The sequence below is a fragment of the Ictalurus furcatus genome, chromosome 4 (genome assembly GCF_023375685.1).
Source record: "Ictalurus furcatus strain D&B chromosome 4, Billie_1.0, whole genome shotgun sequence".
Lineage (NCBI taxonomy): Eukaryota > Metazoa > Chordata > Actinopteri > Siluriformes > Ictaluridae > Ictalurus > Ictalurus furcatus.
In genome coordinates, this window is record NC_071258.1 from 35,798,662 (window position 1) to 35,815,867 (window position 17,206).

The 17,206-nt window shown below is 49.4% G+C and overlaps 1 protein-coding gene across 2 annotated transcripts in view; it reads right to left on the reverse strand.

Moving 5' to 3' along the window:
- The window catches only part of dmxl2 (Dmx-like 2), a 42,895-nt gene that overhangs the window by 10,276 nt on the left and 15,413 nt on the right, over positions 1-17,206 (reverse strand). The window contains exons 4-30 of one of the 2 annotated variants that reach the window (XM_053623788.1): positions 16,935-17,013; positions 16,576-16,708; positions 15,776-15,842; positions 15,412-15,578; positions 14,939-15,113; positions 14,630-14,804; positions 14,130-14,336; positions 13,398-13,657; positions 12,607-13,240; positions 12,245-12,366; positions 12,033-12,122; positions 11,791-11,902; positions 11,583-11,702; positions 10,670-10,900; positions 8,819-10,426; positions 6,349-6,459; positions 6,078-6,247; positions 5,546-5,643; positions 5,233-5,398; positions 4,747-5,011; positions 3,964-4,607; positions 3,510-3,800; positions 3,219-3,410; positions 2,585-2,661; positions 2,288-2,418; positions 1,563-1,811; positions 1-31 (exon numbers count right to left, since the gene is read on the reverse strand). The exon at positions 1-31 is cut by the window's left edge and continues 160 nt beyond it. In XM_053623788.1, coding sequence (XP_053479763.1) covers positions 1-31; positions 1,563-1,811; positions 2,288-2,418; positions 2,585-2,661; positions 3,219-3,410; positions 3,510-3,800; positions 3,964-4,607; positions 4,747-5,011; positions 5,233-5,398; positions 5,546-5,643; positions 6,078-6,247; positions 6,349-6,459; positions 8,819-10,426; positions 10,670-10,900; positions 11,583-11,702; positions 11,791-11,902; positions 12,033-12,122; positions 12,245-12,366; positions 12,607-13,240; positions 13,398-13,657; positions 14,130-14,336; positions 14,630-14,804; positions 14,939-15,113; positions 15,412-15,578; positions 15,776-15,842; positions 16,576-16,708; positions 16,935-17,013 — 6,605 coding nt within the window. Of the gene's footprint in view, positions 35-1,562; positions 1,812-2,287; positions 2,419-2,584; positions 2,662-3,218; positions 3,411-3,509; positions 3,801-3,963; positions 4,608-4,746; positions 5,012-5,232; positions 5,399-5,545; positions 5,644-6,077; positions 6,248-6,348; positions 6,460-8,818; positions 10,427-10,669; positions 10,901-11,582; positions 11,703-11,790; positions 11,903-12,032; positions 12,123-12,244; positions 12,367-12,606; positions 13,241-13,397; positions 13,658-14,129; positions 14,337-14,629; positions 14,805-14,938; positions 15,114-15,411; positions 15,579-15,775; positions 15,843-16,575; positions 16,709-16,934; positions 17,014-17,206 lie in introns of both variants that reach the window. The other variant, XM_053623787.1, reaches the window with a different exon arrangement.

The window sequence follows — 17,206 nt, forward strand, 5'->3', positions numbered from 1 at the left end:
ACTTCCTCAGCAGGAGGTGTCGGGGGCGGGGCTACTGAATGAATGAGAGAATTTGAATGAGAGAGAGAGAGATTATTATTAGTCTATTTATTTATTTATCTGTATTAGCGCACCCCATCAACAGTGTAATAACATTTTATCCACACTACCTAGTGCACTACATGATTTGGGATTCACCCAATCACAGATAACTTCATGGTCATGTGACCTACATCACCTGCCACTGTACAACGGTTATAACTAATACAATAAATACAAAAAAAATACAACAAATATATAACAAAAATGAAAAAATACTCTCTCATTATTAAAACTTACTAAATAGTTTAAAGTTGGATTCTGCCGAATTTAATACCTGCCCTTCAGGCGTATTCATTTACACCCGTCTCTGTACTGTATGTGAGACTGAACTTATCACTGCAGGTGATAAATCACTCTATCTGCATTGACTCCGCCCACTATTTTACACTTACAGGTGGAAATAAAACTAATTAAAGATTCATTAACACAACAGATGTGTTATTTTGGGTCATATGAAAGACACACACACACACACACACACACGATCACAAACCTTCACCGCTGTCTGGTTTCAGTTGATCAGGAAGGGCTGAGTGCAACACAACACAATAAACAACAAAACAATAAACAAGAACCTTCACACACACGTACACCTGTGTGCGCGCAGACACACACAAACACACATTCTTGCATATTCTCACACACTCTCCAATATTAGTTCATGACAAAATGGGCAAACACAACACCACACAGTGTGAAAAAAGTGTGTGTGTGTGTGTGTGTGTGTGTGTGTGTGTATGTGTGGCTTGTGGGGTTTGTTAATGAGTATTACTGTCGTAGAGTGTGTGTGAGGCCGTGCGCTGCACACTGACTGATAAATATAATTAGACATTAGATAAGCATTGGAGTAAATATAAACAGTCGGACTTGTGAGCGTGCGTGCATGCGTGTGTGTGTGTGTGTGTGTGTGTGTGTTTATACTCATGTCCTACTGTCGAAGGATGAATACTGTGATAAGTTTGTAATAACACACACACAAACCATCTATGAACGTGTAAACTACACACATTCTTGAAAATGAACAGACACAAGCATGCACACATACACACACATAAGAAAAAAAGATAACAAAATACATGCAATCACACACACACACACACACACACACACACACACACACACACACAGTGAGTGTATGTAGTGAAAGAAGAAAGCAAAGTAATTCAGCACTACACACTGCACGCACGCACGCACACACACACTCAGTTAAAGCGCCTCACTCACAGCTGTCCAGCTGCGCAGCCGTTTCCACGGTGCCGTCACCATGGTAATCAGGCTGGGCATTATGGGACGTGGGTGTGACCGCGAGGGAGGGGGTATCAGGTGATTCCTGAGAGCTTTCTGCTGCAAATGCAGCTGACACACAGTGCAGTGTTACACTCACTCACTCACTAGCTGGTTTTTCTCTCACACACTGTACATTGATACACACACTGCCACACTGTGACACACTTCCAGACTGCTACAGGTATTCAGCTCACCAGGCGAGACCTCGGCCTGTCGCTTGGGCTTGACGATGATCTTGGCTCCGCCTCCGAAGATGGCAGCCCACATGCGTGGGTTAAGAGGGTGGGCGGCGAGGCGGAACAGTTCGTTGGTGGAGTGTGTGCCGAGGCCGTGCAGCAGCAGGCTCAGATACACGGCCACCACGGCCTCACACAGCATCACGTTCAGCCTTGGCTGATCCTCACCCTGAGAGCTCGCCAACAGGCCAATCAGAGACGCCACACCTGAGAGAGATACGGGGGGGGGGGGGGAGAGGGGGGGAGAGAGAGGGGGAGAGGGAGAGGGGGGGGAGGGAGAGAGAGAGAGAGAGAGAGAGAGAGAGAGAGAGAGAGAGGGAAAGAGGGGGAGAGAGAGAGAGAGAGAGGGAAAGAGGAGGAGAGAGAGGGACAGGGAGAGGGAGAGGGGGGGGAGAGAGAGAGAGAGAGAGAGAGAGAGAGAGAGAGAGATCGGGAAAGGGAGAGGGAAAGGGAGAGGGGGGAGAGGGAAAGGGAGAGGGGGGAGGGGGGGAGAGAGAGAGAGAGAGAGAGAGAGAGAGAGAGGGAAAGGGAGAGGGAGAGGGGGGGGAGAGAGAGAGGGCGAGAGAGAGATTTTCCTTCCATTATTACACTCACTCCTCATCAATAAAATAAGTAAATTAAAAATCAGGTCAATAACACATTAAACAGTCAGCTCTAAAATTATGGGCACCCCTAGTATGTACCTGGCCAGTGTGCAGGGGCGGAGGTGGGTGTGGCCTGTTCTTCTATGCTCTCCGTCCTGAGTCTCCGCCTCTCGCTGAGCAGAAGACCCTGGTACACCATTCCTGTGAACTGGTTCGCCTCTGACTGACTGCTGACCACACAACAGTGTGTGTGTGTGTGTGTGTGTGGAGAGAGAGAGTTTGCATAAATGAATAAGTGAGTTGTTATAATATGAAGAAATCTAAATTGAAATCCAATTGTTATAAGAACAAACAGGAAGTGTCTGTATGTGTGTGTGTGTGTGTGTGTGTATATACCTGTAGCTGTGGCTGTCACACAGTGCTTGGTAAATGCAGGCAGACAGAGAAGCAGCCAAAGTGTGTAGTGCATTCACCTGAGAGAGAGAGAGAGAGAGAGAGAGAGAGAGAGAGAGAGAGAGAGACGGTGAGACAGACAGAGAGTGAGACAGATCCTTCACCTCGTCCTTCAGTCACACTGTTTCACTGACGCAATACAACGTTGTGTCTAGGTGAATTCATAAGTGTGTGCGTGTGTGTCTCACTCGGTTATCAGGTGTGTCAGGATGGGGCGGAGCTTTGGTCTGTACTATAGTGTACAGTGTGTGTGTGTGTGTGTCTGTGTCTCACTCTGTTATCAGGTATGTCAGGATGGGGCGGAGCTTCAGTCTGTACTATAGTGTACAGTGTGTGTGTGTGTCTCACTCTGTTATCAGGTATGTCAGGATGGGGCGGAGCTTCGGTCTGTACTATAGTGTACAGTGTGTGTGTGTGTGTCTCACTCTGTTATCAGGTATGTCAGGATGGGGCGGAGCTTCGGTCTGTACTATAGTGTACAGTGTGTGTGTGTGTGTCTCACTCTGTTATCAGGTATGTCAGGATGGGGCGGAGCTTCGGTCTGTACTATAGTGTACAGTGTGTGTGTGTGTCTCACTCTGTTATCAGGTATGTCAGGATGGGGCGGAGCTTCGGTCTGTACTATAGTGTACAGGATGTCCTGGATGTGGTTGTTCAGGTGCATGACAGGATTAGCGATGACTGTTTTAGTCGGAGCAATGCTAGCTGAGAGAAGCGGCAGTGTCGTTGCCAATGGCAACGGGGACTGCAGCTGCTTCACTGTTGTCTCCTAGGATACAACAAACAAAAATATAACCAAAGAACATGGTTATATTAACTGCCTAACACACACACACACACACACACACACACACACACACACACACACCTGCTGTGACTCCTGCAGCAGGAAGAGCAGCTCCATGCGTACAGACGTGACTCCGCCCCCTTTGGCTCCATGCAGGCTGCAGTAGGTGAGGAAGACTCTGAGCAGCGCCTCGTTCTTCCTCAGCCAGGCTTTCCGTCTCTCAGCGTGCAGCTGTTTGGCCTGCAGTCTGCGCCGGTCCTGCAGGTGGCGCTCATACACATCCGTGTCACTCCTCCGCTCAAACTCGTCCCCTTCACCCGACACGCTGCCGCTCCATTTCTCCAGCTCACCCACCGAACCCTGGCCTTCCACCTGAGGAGAAGCACAGAGTCGCTCAGCTACAAGCAAGTCAGACCCAGCGAGGGGAGGGGGTGTGGCCTAGAGTCTGAGGGCGGAGCCTAGCTTACTGATTTCGGTTTGGAGTACTATTTTCTGAAGTGTTTTGTCAACTCTAAAGTATATTTTGTAAAAGTACCTTATAGTTGCAGATGCGGTGCATGGCCTCGATCTCCTTCTCCAGCCAGTTGTAGAGCTGGAAGCGCAGTTTCCCTCCGTCCACCTCGTACCCGGTGGCGAGCGTGCGCAGCTCCGTCATCAGGATCTTCAGACATGCTCGGAACTTCAGCTGCTCGGCGATCACGTCCACCTTCCAATCGCTCGCTTTCTCCTCCTCCTCCTCTTCCTCCTTCTTTTTCTCCTTCATCAGCAACCCCTTCTTATCCTCCTCCTCCTCCTCCTCCTCCTCCTCCTCCTCATCTCCCCAGTCCAGCTTCAGGTCATCATTGGGCTTCATCACCGGCGCGCTCCAGTCCAGATCGGAGGCCCGGACACCGTTCTGGACCTCGCCGACGTTAGCCGTGGAAGCTGCCTTACTGGTCTTCTTGGTCACCTTGGGAATTTTGGACAGCACCTCGAGCGCTAGGACAGGGCAGCCCACTTTGAAGTGAGCGTTAGCGGTGGTGAAAAAGAGCTTGCGCTCGATCAGGTTGATCTGATCGGCGCTGCTGTTGCGCTCTGAGCCGTCCGGAGGCGCGAAGTGCCGGCGTACGATCAGAGGGTGTGTGCGCAGGTAGTTGTAGAAACTGAACACTACCGGGTTGCAGGACTTCACCATCACGTCTGAAAACCAAAAGTCAGTTAAACCTTCACGTCAGAAAGCAAGAACGCTTTATAAAGGAATAAACCACAATAAACATCATCAAAAATCATCGTGCTTCTGGAACATTCCGTCATCCGTCATCGTTGTGTAAAGGCTCACCCGGATTCTCGTCGTCGTCTCTGGGCGTCTGCTCCAGCAGGGTGTCCAGCGCTCGGGTGTAATCCTTCATGATCCAGAAAGCGATGCTCCTGAGGAACGGGTCCGGGTGCATTTTACTGCAGGAGAACTCGGTTCCGTCCCGTTTGCAGCCCAGAACCTTCTCGTACAGGATCCCCTGACAGGTGGACGAGCTCTCGAAGTCGGCCTCGTACAGGCGAGCGACGATCATGGCCAGCTGGATGTCATCCATCTTCTCCAAACACACCTGCACACAAAATAATACACAATGTGTTTGTGTTCATGGTATATGAGGGTGTGTGTCATATGTAAATTAAATTTAAATTGGGGCGTGTTTCATGTAAATTAGGTGTATATGAGAGTAAATCTGGGCGGGGTTTAGTATATTATGTCTACAACTGGCTCTAATCATAATAATGAGTAAGATTAGACAAGTGTATATGCGCGCGTGCGTGTGTGTGCGCGCACCTCGATGGCGTCTTTGAGTGATCCGGCGAGCAGGAAGAAGGCGGCCGACTGCTCGAAGCGCTGTTTCCCCAGCAGAGAGAAAGCGTTCTTCAGCGCCGCCTTCCTCCACCGATCCTCACTGAAGTTATGGCTGAAAAACTGTGTCATCTTCTCATCACTCTGAGACCTGTACGGCACACATACACACACACACACACGAGACAAGGAGAGGTTAGACTGATAAATTAATACACGCAGATGCAATTTAAAAGAAACCTTCACAGCACCCAACGCGTGAGACTTGGAAGTGTGTGGAGTGTATGAATGCAGTTACCTGAACAGGCCCCAGAGCACAGCTTTCTTCTTCATGGCCAAGTAGAAGAGTGCAGCATCGAGGGGATCGTTATTCCTCTGGAACGCTGCTTTGGCCACCTGGAACACAGACAGAAATATTTACACACCCCCTATACCTGAGATTTAGTTAATACACACGTACTAACATTCACCCCGTCAGCTGAGAGAATCAGAGAAACATGGCTGTCTTATATCTAATCCCAAATAAATTCTCAATGTTATTAATATTACAGTACCTGTCATTATCTATACACCATCTACCTGTGTGATCCAAGTGTGTTTTAGACATGTTCACAGGGTGTTAAAAGTGCATTTCAGGTGTGTGTATGTGTGTTCCAGGTGTGGTGTGGTCAAAGTGTTGCAGGAGTGTTCCAGATGTGGTGTGTACCTGGTGTGTGTATGTGTGAGTGTGTGTATATGCGCATGAGAGAGAGTATATGCGTGTGTAAATATATATATATATATATATATATATATGAGTCTGTGTGTGTGTGCGCATGCGTATGCATCACCTTCTCCACCATACGTCTCAGCGTGTTGATGTTTCGGATCCACCAGCCGACACCGACAGCGCGAAGCTCGGACCACTGCAGGTCTCCTCTCTGCATGGCTGGGATCATGTTCAACATCTCCTCCTCAGCCTCGGAGTGAAACGCCCACGCAAAGTGACATGTAGAGACGCCTACATACACACAGACACACACACAGACACACACACACACACCTGGTTAGCAGGACGAAAGAGTGTTTTGGTGTGTAAATGTGACAGGATGAGGGAGTTACCTTGGTGCAGCAGCTGCATGCGGTACAGAGGAGGAAGTGATGTAAGCAGACAGGTGTGTAAACGCATCGCCAGCAGGTACCTGAGACCGCACTCATCCAGAGCCTCACCACCTGGACATCACACACACACACACACACACACGACAAAGACAGGAGAGTACAGTGAGTAAACATACTGCTGTAACACAAACACACACAAATGGCTAACTGTGTTCAATGAAATCCCCTGAATCATGTGAATGGAAACACACACGCACATACACACACGTTTTATATGCATATACATATATATACACACACACACACACACACACACACACACACACATACACACTTACACACACACACACAGACAGAGAGAGAGAGAGAGAGAGAGAGAGAGAGAGAGAGAGAGAGAGAGAGAGCGCATGTCCCTGAACCTCTCTGATGTCCTGATGTCTGGAACGTTCTGCTCACATCTCACCTTCTCTAAAAGACTAAATAAACACCAGCTGATCTGCTGCAGTGTAGGTGCGTGTGGAGAGCGTGATAATCGCCCTGTTTAATTAGTCTAGTGTCAGACATTAAGGCCGTTTAAGGAGATATGTTAATCATGCTGGATTTTATTTATATTGGTGAGAGAGAGAGAGGGAGAGAGAGATGTTCAGAGAGCGGTTAAGGGTATAGGGAGAGCGGTGAAAGGTGTAGGGTTGTAAGGAGAGCAGTGTAGGGGTGTAGGGAGAGCGGTGAAGGGTGTAGGGAGAGCGGTGAAGGGTGTAGGGAGAACAATGAAGGGTGTAGGGAGACCGGTGAAGAGTGTAGGGAGACCGGTGAAGAGTGTAGGGAGAACGGTGAAGAGTGTAGGGAGAGCGGTGTAGGGGTGTAGGGAGAGCGGTGAAGGGTGTAGGGAGAACGGTGAAGGGTGTAGGGAGAGCGGTGTAGGGGTGTAGGGAGAGCGGTGAAGGGTGCAGGGGTGTAGGGTGAGCGGTGAAGGGTGTAGGGAGAGCGGTGAAGAGTGTAGGGAGACCGGTGAAGAGTGTAGGGAGAACGGTGAAGGGTGTAGGGAGAGCGGTGTAGGGGTGTAGGGAGAGCGGTGAAGGGTGTAGGGGTGTAGGGTGAGCGGTGAAGGGTGTAGGGAGAATGGTGAAGGGTGTAGGGAGAATGGTGAAGGGTGTAGGGAGAGCGGTGAAGAGTGTAGGGAGAACGGTGAAGGGTGTAGGGAGAGCGGTGTAGGGGTGTAGGGAGAGCGGTGAAGGGTGTAGGGGTGTAGGGTGAGCGGTGAAGGGTGTAGGGAGAGCGGTGTAGGGGTGTAGGGAGAGCGGTGAAGGGTGTAGGGGTGTAGGGTGAGCGGTGAAGGGTGTAGGGGTGTAGGGAGAATGGTGAAGGGTGTAGGGAGAACAGTGAAGGGTGTAGGGATAGCGGTGTAGGCAGACCGGTGAAGAGTGTAGGGAGACCGGTGAAGAGTGTAGGGAGACCGGTGAAGAGTGTAGGGAGACCGGTGAAGAGTGTAGGGAGAGCGGTGAAGGGTGTAGGGGTGTAGGGAGAATGGTGAAGAGTGTAGGGAGAACGGTGAAGGGTGTAGGGAGAGCGGTGTAGGGGTGTAGGGAGAGCGGTGAAGGGTGTAGGGTGAGCGGTGAAGGGTGTAGGGAGAGCGGTGAAGGGTGTAGGGGTGTAGGGAGAATGGTGAAGGGTGTAGGGAGAGCGGTGAAGGGTGTAGGGAGAGCGGTGAAGGGTGTAGGGGTGTAGGGAGAGCGGTGAAGGGTGTAGGGGTGTAGGGAGAACGGTGAAGGGTGTAGGGGTGTAGGGAGAACGGTGAAGGGTGTAGGGAGAGCGGTGAAGGGTGTAGGGGTGTAGGGAGAGCGGTGAAGGGTGTAGGGGTGTAGGGAGAACGGTGAAGGGTGTAGGGAGAACGGTGAAGGGTGTAGGGAGAACGGTGAAGGGTGTAGGGAGAACAGTGAAGGGTGTAGGGAGAACAGTGAAGGGTGTACGGATAGCGGTGTAGGGAGAATGGTGAAGGGTGTAGGGAGAACGGTGAAGGGTGTAGGGAGAACAGTGAAGGGTGTAGGGATAGCGGTGTAGGGGTGTAGAGAGAACAGTGAAGAGTGTAGGGAGAATGGTGAAGGGTGTAGGGAGAGCGGTGAAGGGTGTAGGGAGGGCAGTGAAGGGTGTAGGGGTGTAAGGAGAACGGTGAAGGGTGTAGGGGTGTAGGGAGAGCGGTGAAGGGTGTAGGGGTGTAGGGAGAGCGGTGAAGGGTGTAGGGAGAACGGTGAAGGGTGTAGGGAGAGCGGTGAAGGGTGTAGGGAGAGCGGTGAAGGGTGTAGGGAGAGCGGTGAAGGGTGTAGGGGTGTAGCGAGAACGGTGAAGGGTGTAGGGAGAGCGGTGAAGGGTGTAGGGGTGTAGGGAGAGCGGTGAAGGGTGTAGGGAGAGCGGTGAAGGGTGTAGGGGTGTAGGGAGAGCGGTGAAGGGTGTAGGGAGAGCGAAGAAACCTCACCTCTGTACTGTTTATCAGTGGCTCCGCCCACCTCCGCGCTGGTGGTTGCCACCGTATCGGCAAGCGCAACCAGGAACATCTGCTCGAGGCGGGTGAGTCCAGGCAGGCTGGAGTGCATCAGGTGAGAGGAGAGCACCTGTGCGTGTTCCGGACCGAAACAGGTAGGGCCGTACTGCGACAGATCAATCACACGAGTCTTCTTCTCCTTCTTCTCCGCCTTGTCCGCCCATGCGAAGCTCGCAAAGTCATCAGTGTTTTCGGCTGAGTCCTGGAACAGCTCCGAGTACTGATCCTCTGAAGACTTCCGCGTCTCCCGCTCCTGACATTTCACGTCGTCGGCTAGTTTGTTTCTGTAAGACGTGTCGAGGTCGGCCGAGAGCAAGGCGTACAGCGGGAGCGGAGGGATGGAGTTGATTTCCGTGTAATCGCGCCCGCCGTCTCTCCCGGCGACGATCGTGTCCTTGGCGGTGCTTCCGGTGACGCTGATGGTGCGAGACAGGTGTCGCCTGGCTCCGCCCTCTCCTGCCACGGCATCTCTAACCACGGCGACCTCGCCGGCGATGCACTTGACCAGGTGAGACAGGATGGCCTTCGCACGTCTCACCTTCCCTAAATCCATCAACTCTAACAGCTGAGTGGGGTGGTACTGAGGCAGAGTGGGGGACAGAGAATGCGCCGCCTCGAAAAGTCCTCCATCTTGGATTACGGCAGGAACTCGGATCACGTCGTCCGTAATCTCGATCGCGCCTTTTTTCACCATGAAAGCGTCATCGTTGTCCTCGGAATCGCTGGGCTTCTTATCCTGGTACCACTGAGCGTAGACGTGCATCTCGCAGTCCATCCCGATCACTAGGATTCCGTCTCGGACCCAAGAAAGAGAAACGGGAAGAGATGGCGTCCCATCCACAGAGGAAACCAGATCGACGGAGCGCAGAAGAACCCAGCGGGAGCGGACGCCCTGCTTAACACTGCCCCCTAGAGGCAGGGTGACGACGGCCATGCCATCTTTCCCACCGGTTTGCTCGGCGACGATGCCCGAGATCCGTCCGTACATCAGGATGCTGGCTCCGACTCCGACGGTGAGGATGTGCGATCCGTCTTCTTTCGAGAGCCAATCTAGGTGAACGAAGTGCTTAATATTAGGGTTCTGTGTTCTAACAAACAGATCAGACTTGCTATAAACAACCAGGTTGCTGTCCACGCTGATTCTGGGGTCCAAAGCACTGACAGGTTTCCCGAAGTCCTCCAGATGGATAGTCTGCTCCAGAACCCACTCGGACCCACCTGTGGATTCGCACTCGAAGATGGAGACGTGCATGGAGAAGTCTTTAGAGCTCGAGCTGTGCTCAGTAGAGACTAACTGTTTGAACGCAACGGCCAGGCGGCCGGTGTAGGAGCAGCTGACGGCGACGGGGCGACCCGAAAGGCTCAGGGCACTGTTGTTGTCCTCCTCCTCGTTCAGGAGGCACCACGGCTCCCAGCGGTACGAGGGAGAATCTTCTGAATCCACGGAACACCTCCAAAATCTGACGCGTCCATCCGAACACGCCGTCACGATCAGATACGGAGCCAAACACACCGGGTAAATGGAGGAAGAGCTCAAGTGACCTGGAGGGAAAAAATCACATACGCTGAACTCTTGAGTGATCTCTCGCAGATTTGCGTTTTGTGAATTCGAATTAGCTCGCACTTTTACTCTCGGTACGTACAAAAATGTAGAAATCATTTTGTTTGCATACTAATTTATTTGAAGTACAGAGTACTTTAAACGTTTATAACATTTACAAAACACTGCCTCTGGCTTATATTATGGCGCTCGTTTCTATTGTAACACAGGGATTCACAGGGTACCTGCAGACGGTGTTGCACGGATCACCTCCACCCCCAGGGGGAGCTCCAGTCTGTGGCTGTAGACGAGGGTGGAGCTGAGGATCAGTTTGCTGGCAGACTGCAGGTTAGCCGAGGAAGACGAGCGAGGAAGGGGGCTCTGACCTGGTGTCGACTCGGGAGACGAGTCAGCGTTGGCGAGCATGTGCGGGACCGTCAGCTGGTTCTGGTACGGCTGGGTCTGTGGAGTGTCATCTGCAGAAACGGTCGTTTTACAAGAAAAAAAATAACATAACAATATTGTAAACAATAAATCGGTATTTTATATGAAACCATATGAAAATAATATTGCCACAAGCAGCGATTTAAGGGGGTCCAAGCACCCATCACAAATCACACCGCTCAGTAGCCAGGTCTTAAGTTACACAGAGCACTAAAGAAACCACAAATACACATACATGACCTGCTGAAAGCTGATTGGCCGAGGGTGAGGATTATTCAACTTTAGAAAGATACACAATGAAGTAGTACACCGAATTTCAGTTTGAATGTAACTCCACCCACTTTAAATTACCACGCCACAAACTTTACAGACGTCCTCAGAATTCATGTAATCAATCACGAGTTACAGCTCTTGGGGAAATTAGGCTCCACCCACGAGAACTGACTGGCATTTGGCTGCCATGTTATTTAAAAATCTTTAAAAAGTTTTAAATAGTCGCAGATGTTTCCGTTAAGTCTAAAAGTGTACATAGAATATTGATGGAAGAACCAAGTCTGGCTTTTGATTAGACGTCTGGTATAAAGAACCGAGTCCTGCTAAAGAGCTGAGTCACTGGGTTTATTGTACAGATTGAGGTCTTGTATAGAGCCAAGTCACGCTTTTCTTTGGTTCTCTGTGTGTGTGTGTGTGTGTGTGTGTGTAAAATCCACTCACCCACACACGCATGCACAGATTTCAGATGAAGATGCCACATCTGCAGCACCGAGTTTCTGTTCTCATCTTTCTCGATCACGACCAAGAAAAACTTCTCAGAGAATGGAGGCGGGTGAAACTCTGTCAGAGGAGAACAAGCGTTAGAAAAAAAGGAGAGGTGGAGGAGGTGGAGAGGTGGAGGAGAGGGAGGAGGTGGAGGAGTGTGTACCATCAGCTGAAGGGAATTCAGTAGTGTTTATGTCGGTGAAGTCATCATGTGGTTTATATCCTAATATAAAATCCTCCTGAAAGACGTGGAGTAGCTGTGTGTTCGAGCCACACTGCAGAGAGAAAACACACACAGACACACACACATGCTTTGGCAACACTGTAATATATGCAATCATGACAATAATGCTACTTTACATTATAGACCACACACACACACACACACACACACACACACATTACCTGGTTAGTAATTACGTCCAATTCGATGATGCAGCCTGGGCGTGCAGTGGACTGCTGACTCACAATGTTGAAAACCTCACCCACTAATTTCTACACACACACACACACACACACACACACACACAACCAGTGAAGGAAGAGGGACAGTAAATGAAACAATACATAAGTTTAGAAGCAATGCTATTATTATTAAAATTATTATTATCACTGACCGAGGTCTCAGGGTCAGACAGTTCGTCCAGCAGTTTCCTGGCATCCACGACGGCTTGATAGAGACGCAGGTTCTTCCCATCCGACGCCACAAAACACGCACTTGCAGAGTTACAGTACGTCCCTGATACACACACAGACAAAAAAACAGATTTCTTAACTACAGAAACATTAAATCCCCAGAAACAAATCGATATTTGATCATTTACACTGCGGGTCCCGTATTATTCACTCGTCACTGTTAATAAGTCGTTTATTTCACTTAATTAGCATATTCGTGAATTATTTACTAAGCTTAGTTACTAATGAGGAACAGAGGAAGTGTTTAGCAGCGAGTCCAGGAACACTGGAAGTTTTCCCTCACCGAGTACAGAGCTGGGGATCAGCGTGGGCAGCCAGGCGACGTTGGAGAAGGCGGCAGTGTGCAGGGAGTTGATGCGTGCGATTTCGGACACGCCCCCCGTGCAGGAGAGCGGCCCGATGTGGTCGACGCGCCACAGGATCAGCTCGCTGTAAATGGCATTCGGGTCATGGAAGGTCCGAGTCGCCGCGTTGCTGCTCATCTCCTTCGGAGCGAGGCCTCTGGATGGACGCGATGGAGCGCCCTGTGGGTCGTCCTGCCCAGGGGGCGGAGTCAGAACAGCGTTGTGATGCGATGAGGTCAGTAGGAGGGGCAGGACCGTGTGGCACGCGAGGTCGTTGAGATGGAAACGGTGGCCGCAGTAACGGAACTTGTGTGAAACCGTGAGCACGTTGGAGAAGGCGGACTTCTCTGCGAACGTCACAGCCCATTGGTTCAGAGAACCGTCCACGTGCTTCGACACCATCATGACGGCCGGGCCAATCACGGTGCCCAGAGACGCACACTTCCTGTCCTGCTCCACAGAGACCTGGGCATCCCGCTCGGGGAAAGTGCAGGCGTACATCATGATGTTCTTACTCAGAGAGTTAGCGTCGCCGGTGGGGAACGCTACAGGGATCCGCGAGGAGAATGCCACCTGGGACACGAGACAGAACTGTAAAATGATCTCCCAGAACACTGTAACCTTGTGATATTCACTATTCCTCTGTAAGGATGTTTATACTCCAGTATTTACGGTAGTTTGGTCTATAGATAGTGTTTGATTTCTAGCAGGGAAGCGTGTAAGCACTGACCTGGACCTGCCGGAAGATTCCGGGGATGTACTCGTCCACGTACTTGATGTGCCAGACCAGGAAGGATCCGTCGACCGGGTGGATGGTGAAGAGCATGTCGGGGCTCCGGTTCCACTCCAGAGTGAGGGACTCCATCTTGCGCTCCAGGAGGACGGAGGGAGGAGGGAGACTGCTGCTGGAGCCGGGGGACGACGCCTTGGTACTGCCCTCATGCTCTCCATCATCATGCTCCGATGCCCTGTCTGACGTCTCATCCAGATCTACAGCATCCCACACACAAACACACACACACACAGCCTATAAGCTTACAGATTGGCAACGTTATAAAAAACACTACTCCCGTATGATGCTAGTTTGTTCATTTGATAAATGTTTTGATGGTAGATGTGCTATTCCAGCATTTACAGTATTTATTGTATGGTATTCCAGCATTTATTTTATTTACGGTTTGCTATTCCAGTATTTAAGGTAATTATGGTATGCTATTCCAGCATTTACGATATTTACGTTATGGTAAATTTGCTATTCCTACACTGTAGGTTTGCTATTCCAGCATTTACGGCAGTTTGTTTATTTGATTTGTTTATACTGTAGGTTTACTAGTCTAGTGTTTATAGTAGTTTTGTTCCTTTGTTATTGTTTTCACAGTATGAGTGTTACTCCAGTATTTATGATAATAGCAGTGCATGTGTGTGTGTGTGTGTGTGTGTGTGTGTGTGCGCGCATGTGTACCTAAGTCAAACTTTGCAGTTCCGTCCTGTCTGTCGTCGTCAGCAGCGTGCTCGGGGTTCTGCTCGGAGAACTTCCTCAGGTGCTGCATGAACTCGTCCATGGAGGAGGTGAAGCTCAGATCCTTATTATTCAGCCAGTGAACCATGAAACCTCCATTACTGTCTACAGAGGAGAAGAGACCGGACCCGGCCAGAGCCGCCGGGATATCTGACAGACACACACACACACACACACACACACACACACACACACATACACACAAGAAAAACATCCTATTTACCCCTGCTGTATTCGCAGACAGTGAGTGATTACCGAGTCGTTATGTCTCACAACTGAAAAGAATCGCTCCAGTTGGGCTGTAATTTAATCATCGCTGCATCGACAACATGTGTTTCCTCACCAACATTTCTGCTAAAGCGTCCCTCTCTCTCCTACCATAAATACTCCAAATAAATACTCTGTCCAGGACAAACTGGATTTCCAGCACAGTGTGTGTGTACCTGTATTGGGGTTAATGCTGGCTGAGATGTGGAAGTGACACAGCGCGTTGCCGTGGTGAGTGATGTGCCGATGTGCGTGCTGCGAGTTTAACTGGCTGGGCAACAGCTCGGTGTGTGCGACCAGAGCTGACGATCTCCTCCGACCCCGTCTGAGCTGCTTCAGGTGGTGGATCGACTGCACACACACACAGACATTTTACACAAAATGAGCTTTAATCTATTCCATTAGCTAATTGTGTGTGTGTGTGTGTGCCTGTGTGTGTGTGTGCGCATGTGTGTGTGCGCGCATGTGTGTGTGTGTGTGTGTACCTCCAGGGCATGTTGTATTTTATCTTTCTGGCCGCTGTGCTGCAGTGATGATGTGGAGCTGTTGTTCTCGGTGATCTGTCCTCCCAGTAAACTGTCCTCAGGCAGCAGCGTCTCGCTCCACAGCCGACAGATTCCATCCACACACGACGTCAGCAACACGTTACACACCGAGCCCCTGACACACACACACACACACACACACGCTTTATTTTGCAAACAATATATCACACCAGACTATAATGCATCTCTATTGCAGACACATTTCCACAAAGTGTGTAATGCTTTAGCACCCCCTACTGGTGCACTCTAGTTTAGTGTTTGTCCTGTTAGTGTTACTATTCCGCTGACTTTATTATCATTACAAATATTACACAACATAGTGAAATAGTTAATCCTTCAGTGCTACATCACACACTTTAAATAGGACACTTAGGTCAGTCAAGACAAGTGTGTGTGTGTGTGTGTGTGTGTACTTGGCCATGTATTTGCTGGTCTTCCTCCAGGAGAACCCCGTGACGGTTCTGGGATGAGCCAGATAGATGAAGGAGAAGTGGAGCGAGCCGGACTTCCTCTCACACACATCCACCATCACCGACCTCCATCCCAGGGTGGAGTACCACACCTTCAACAGGCAGTCGTCCTGGGAGAGGGAGGGGGGAGAGGGAAGGGGGGTTACAGAGCAATTGAAAATTTAATTTAAAAAATGGAGTGGAGGCAAATGTGAGAGTGTTTTGGAGAGAGAGGGAGACATTGAGACGGGGGGGGGGGGGGGCACTAATTTTCAGAAACGTTATACGTCTGTGTGTTTGTGTGTGAGTGTGTGAGTGTGTACACTACCTTTCCCACAGTGGCGAAGTATTCCCCATCAGGAGACCATTTAATAACACGCACAGCAGAAGCAGTCCTGAGAAACACACACACACACACACACACACACACACATTACATTAGGTATGAGACAAAAAGACTTTTGGAAGATTATGTTAAAAGGGTTTTTGGGGAAAAGATATAAACCTTTAATTTGTATATTATTAGAAATGAATGAATGATATGTTTTTGCTATTTTACTCAAACTGTTGGAACTGGATTTAGAAAATGTATTTTTTTTTTGGAACTGGAAATGTTTACATATAAACAGACAGGACTGTATTATGTGTTAGGATTGAGTTTATTATATTTATACGACTTTATATTTTTTAAATGTTTTTATTTTCTTTATATTTCACTGTCTTTTATTCCTAGTTTAAATAAAATAAAGGAATGAATGAAACCCCAGAGACTGCACACTTCACAGTGAAACTGAAACGCTCAGTGGTTACACGTGCATGCATGCGTGTGCGTGTGTTGGGAAGTTTGATATTGCGCTATTCCAATAATCACCTTCTTCATCCCCCCCCCATTTCCTTTTTCCAAAGCCCCCCCGCTTAAAGCCTACTACATTTAGTAGTAGTGAATACTGCACCTCTGAACCCTTTTATTCTAATTTTGTTATAATCACCAATAAGGATCCTTTCACTGGTTTCTGTATTTAGATTTTATAATTTATTCATATAGAATTTACATGTTAAATTAATTCACTGAGCCCCAACACACCTACAGGACACACTCGAGCCCTAACACACTCGTGTCTGACTCACTTGCACTGCCACACACACTTCCAGTCGTTGAGGACAGGGTGTGATTTTTCTTCTTCGTCTTCCTCCAGCAGTGTGTCTGCGGTGGGCGGAGCCCAAAGCTGCAGCCACTCCGTGGCCGCCAGGATACGGTTACCTACAGAAAGACATACGGTTAACACACACACACACACACACACACACACACACACACACACACACACTCTTACTTCAGCTCTAACGTACTACAATCTATACACGCACTCTCCCACCCTCATACACACTCTCTATAGCACACACTCAACCCTTCTACTTCACTCAAAACACACACACACACACACACACACACACACACACACACACACACACACTCTCCCCCTCACCTTGTGGGTCCCAGGCCAGGTTGTAGGTCATGGCATTGAGTAAAAATTGTCCAGTCTTCTGCCACTGGTAATTCAGTTGCTGTCATTTACAACAAATCACACACAGAGTCACACAACCACCTACACAATCCTCTCACTAAATAATAAACACAATGATATTTCTTCATGGAGAAACATGTTAGCCATGAGCATGTAATAATAATAATGGCTATTCCTACACAAACATTAACCTGACTATCACATGACCTATTAGCTTCTTTTATACCATTTTA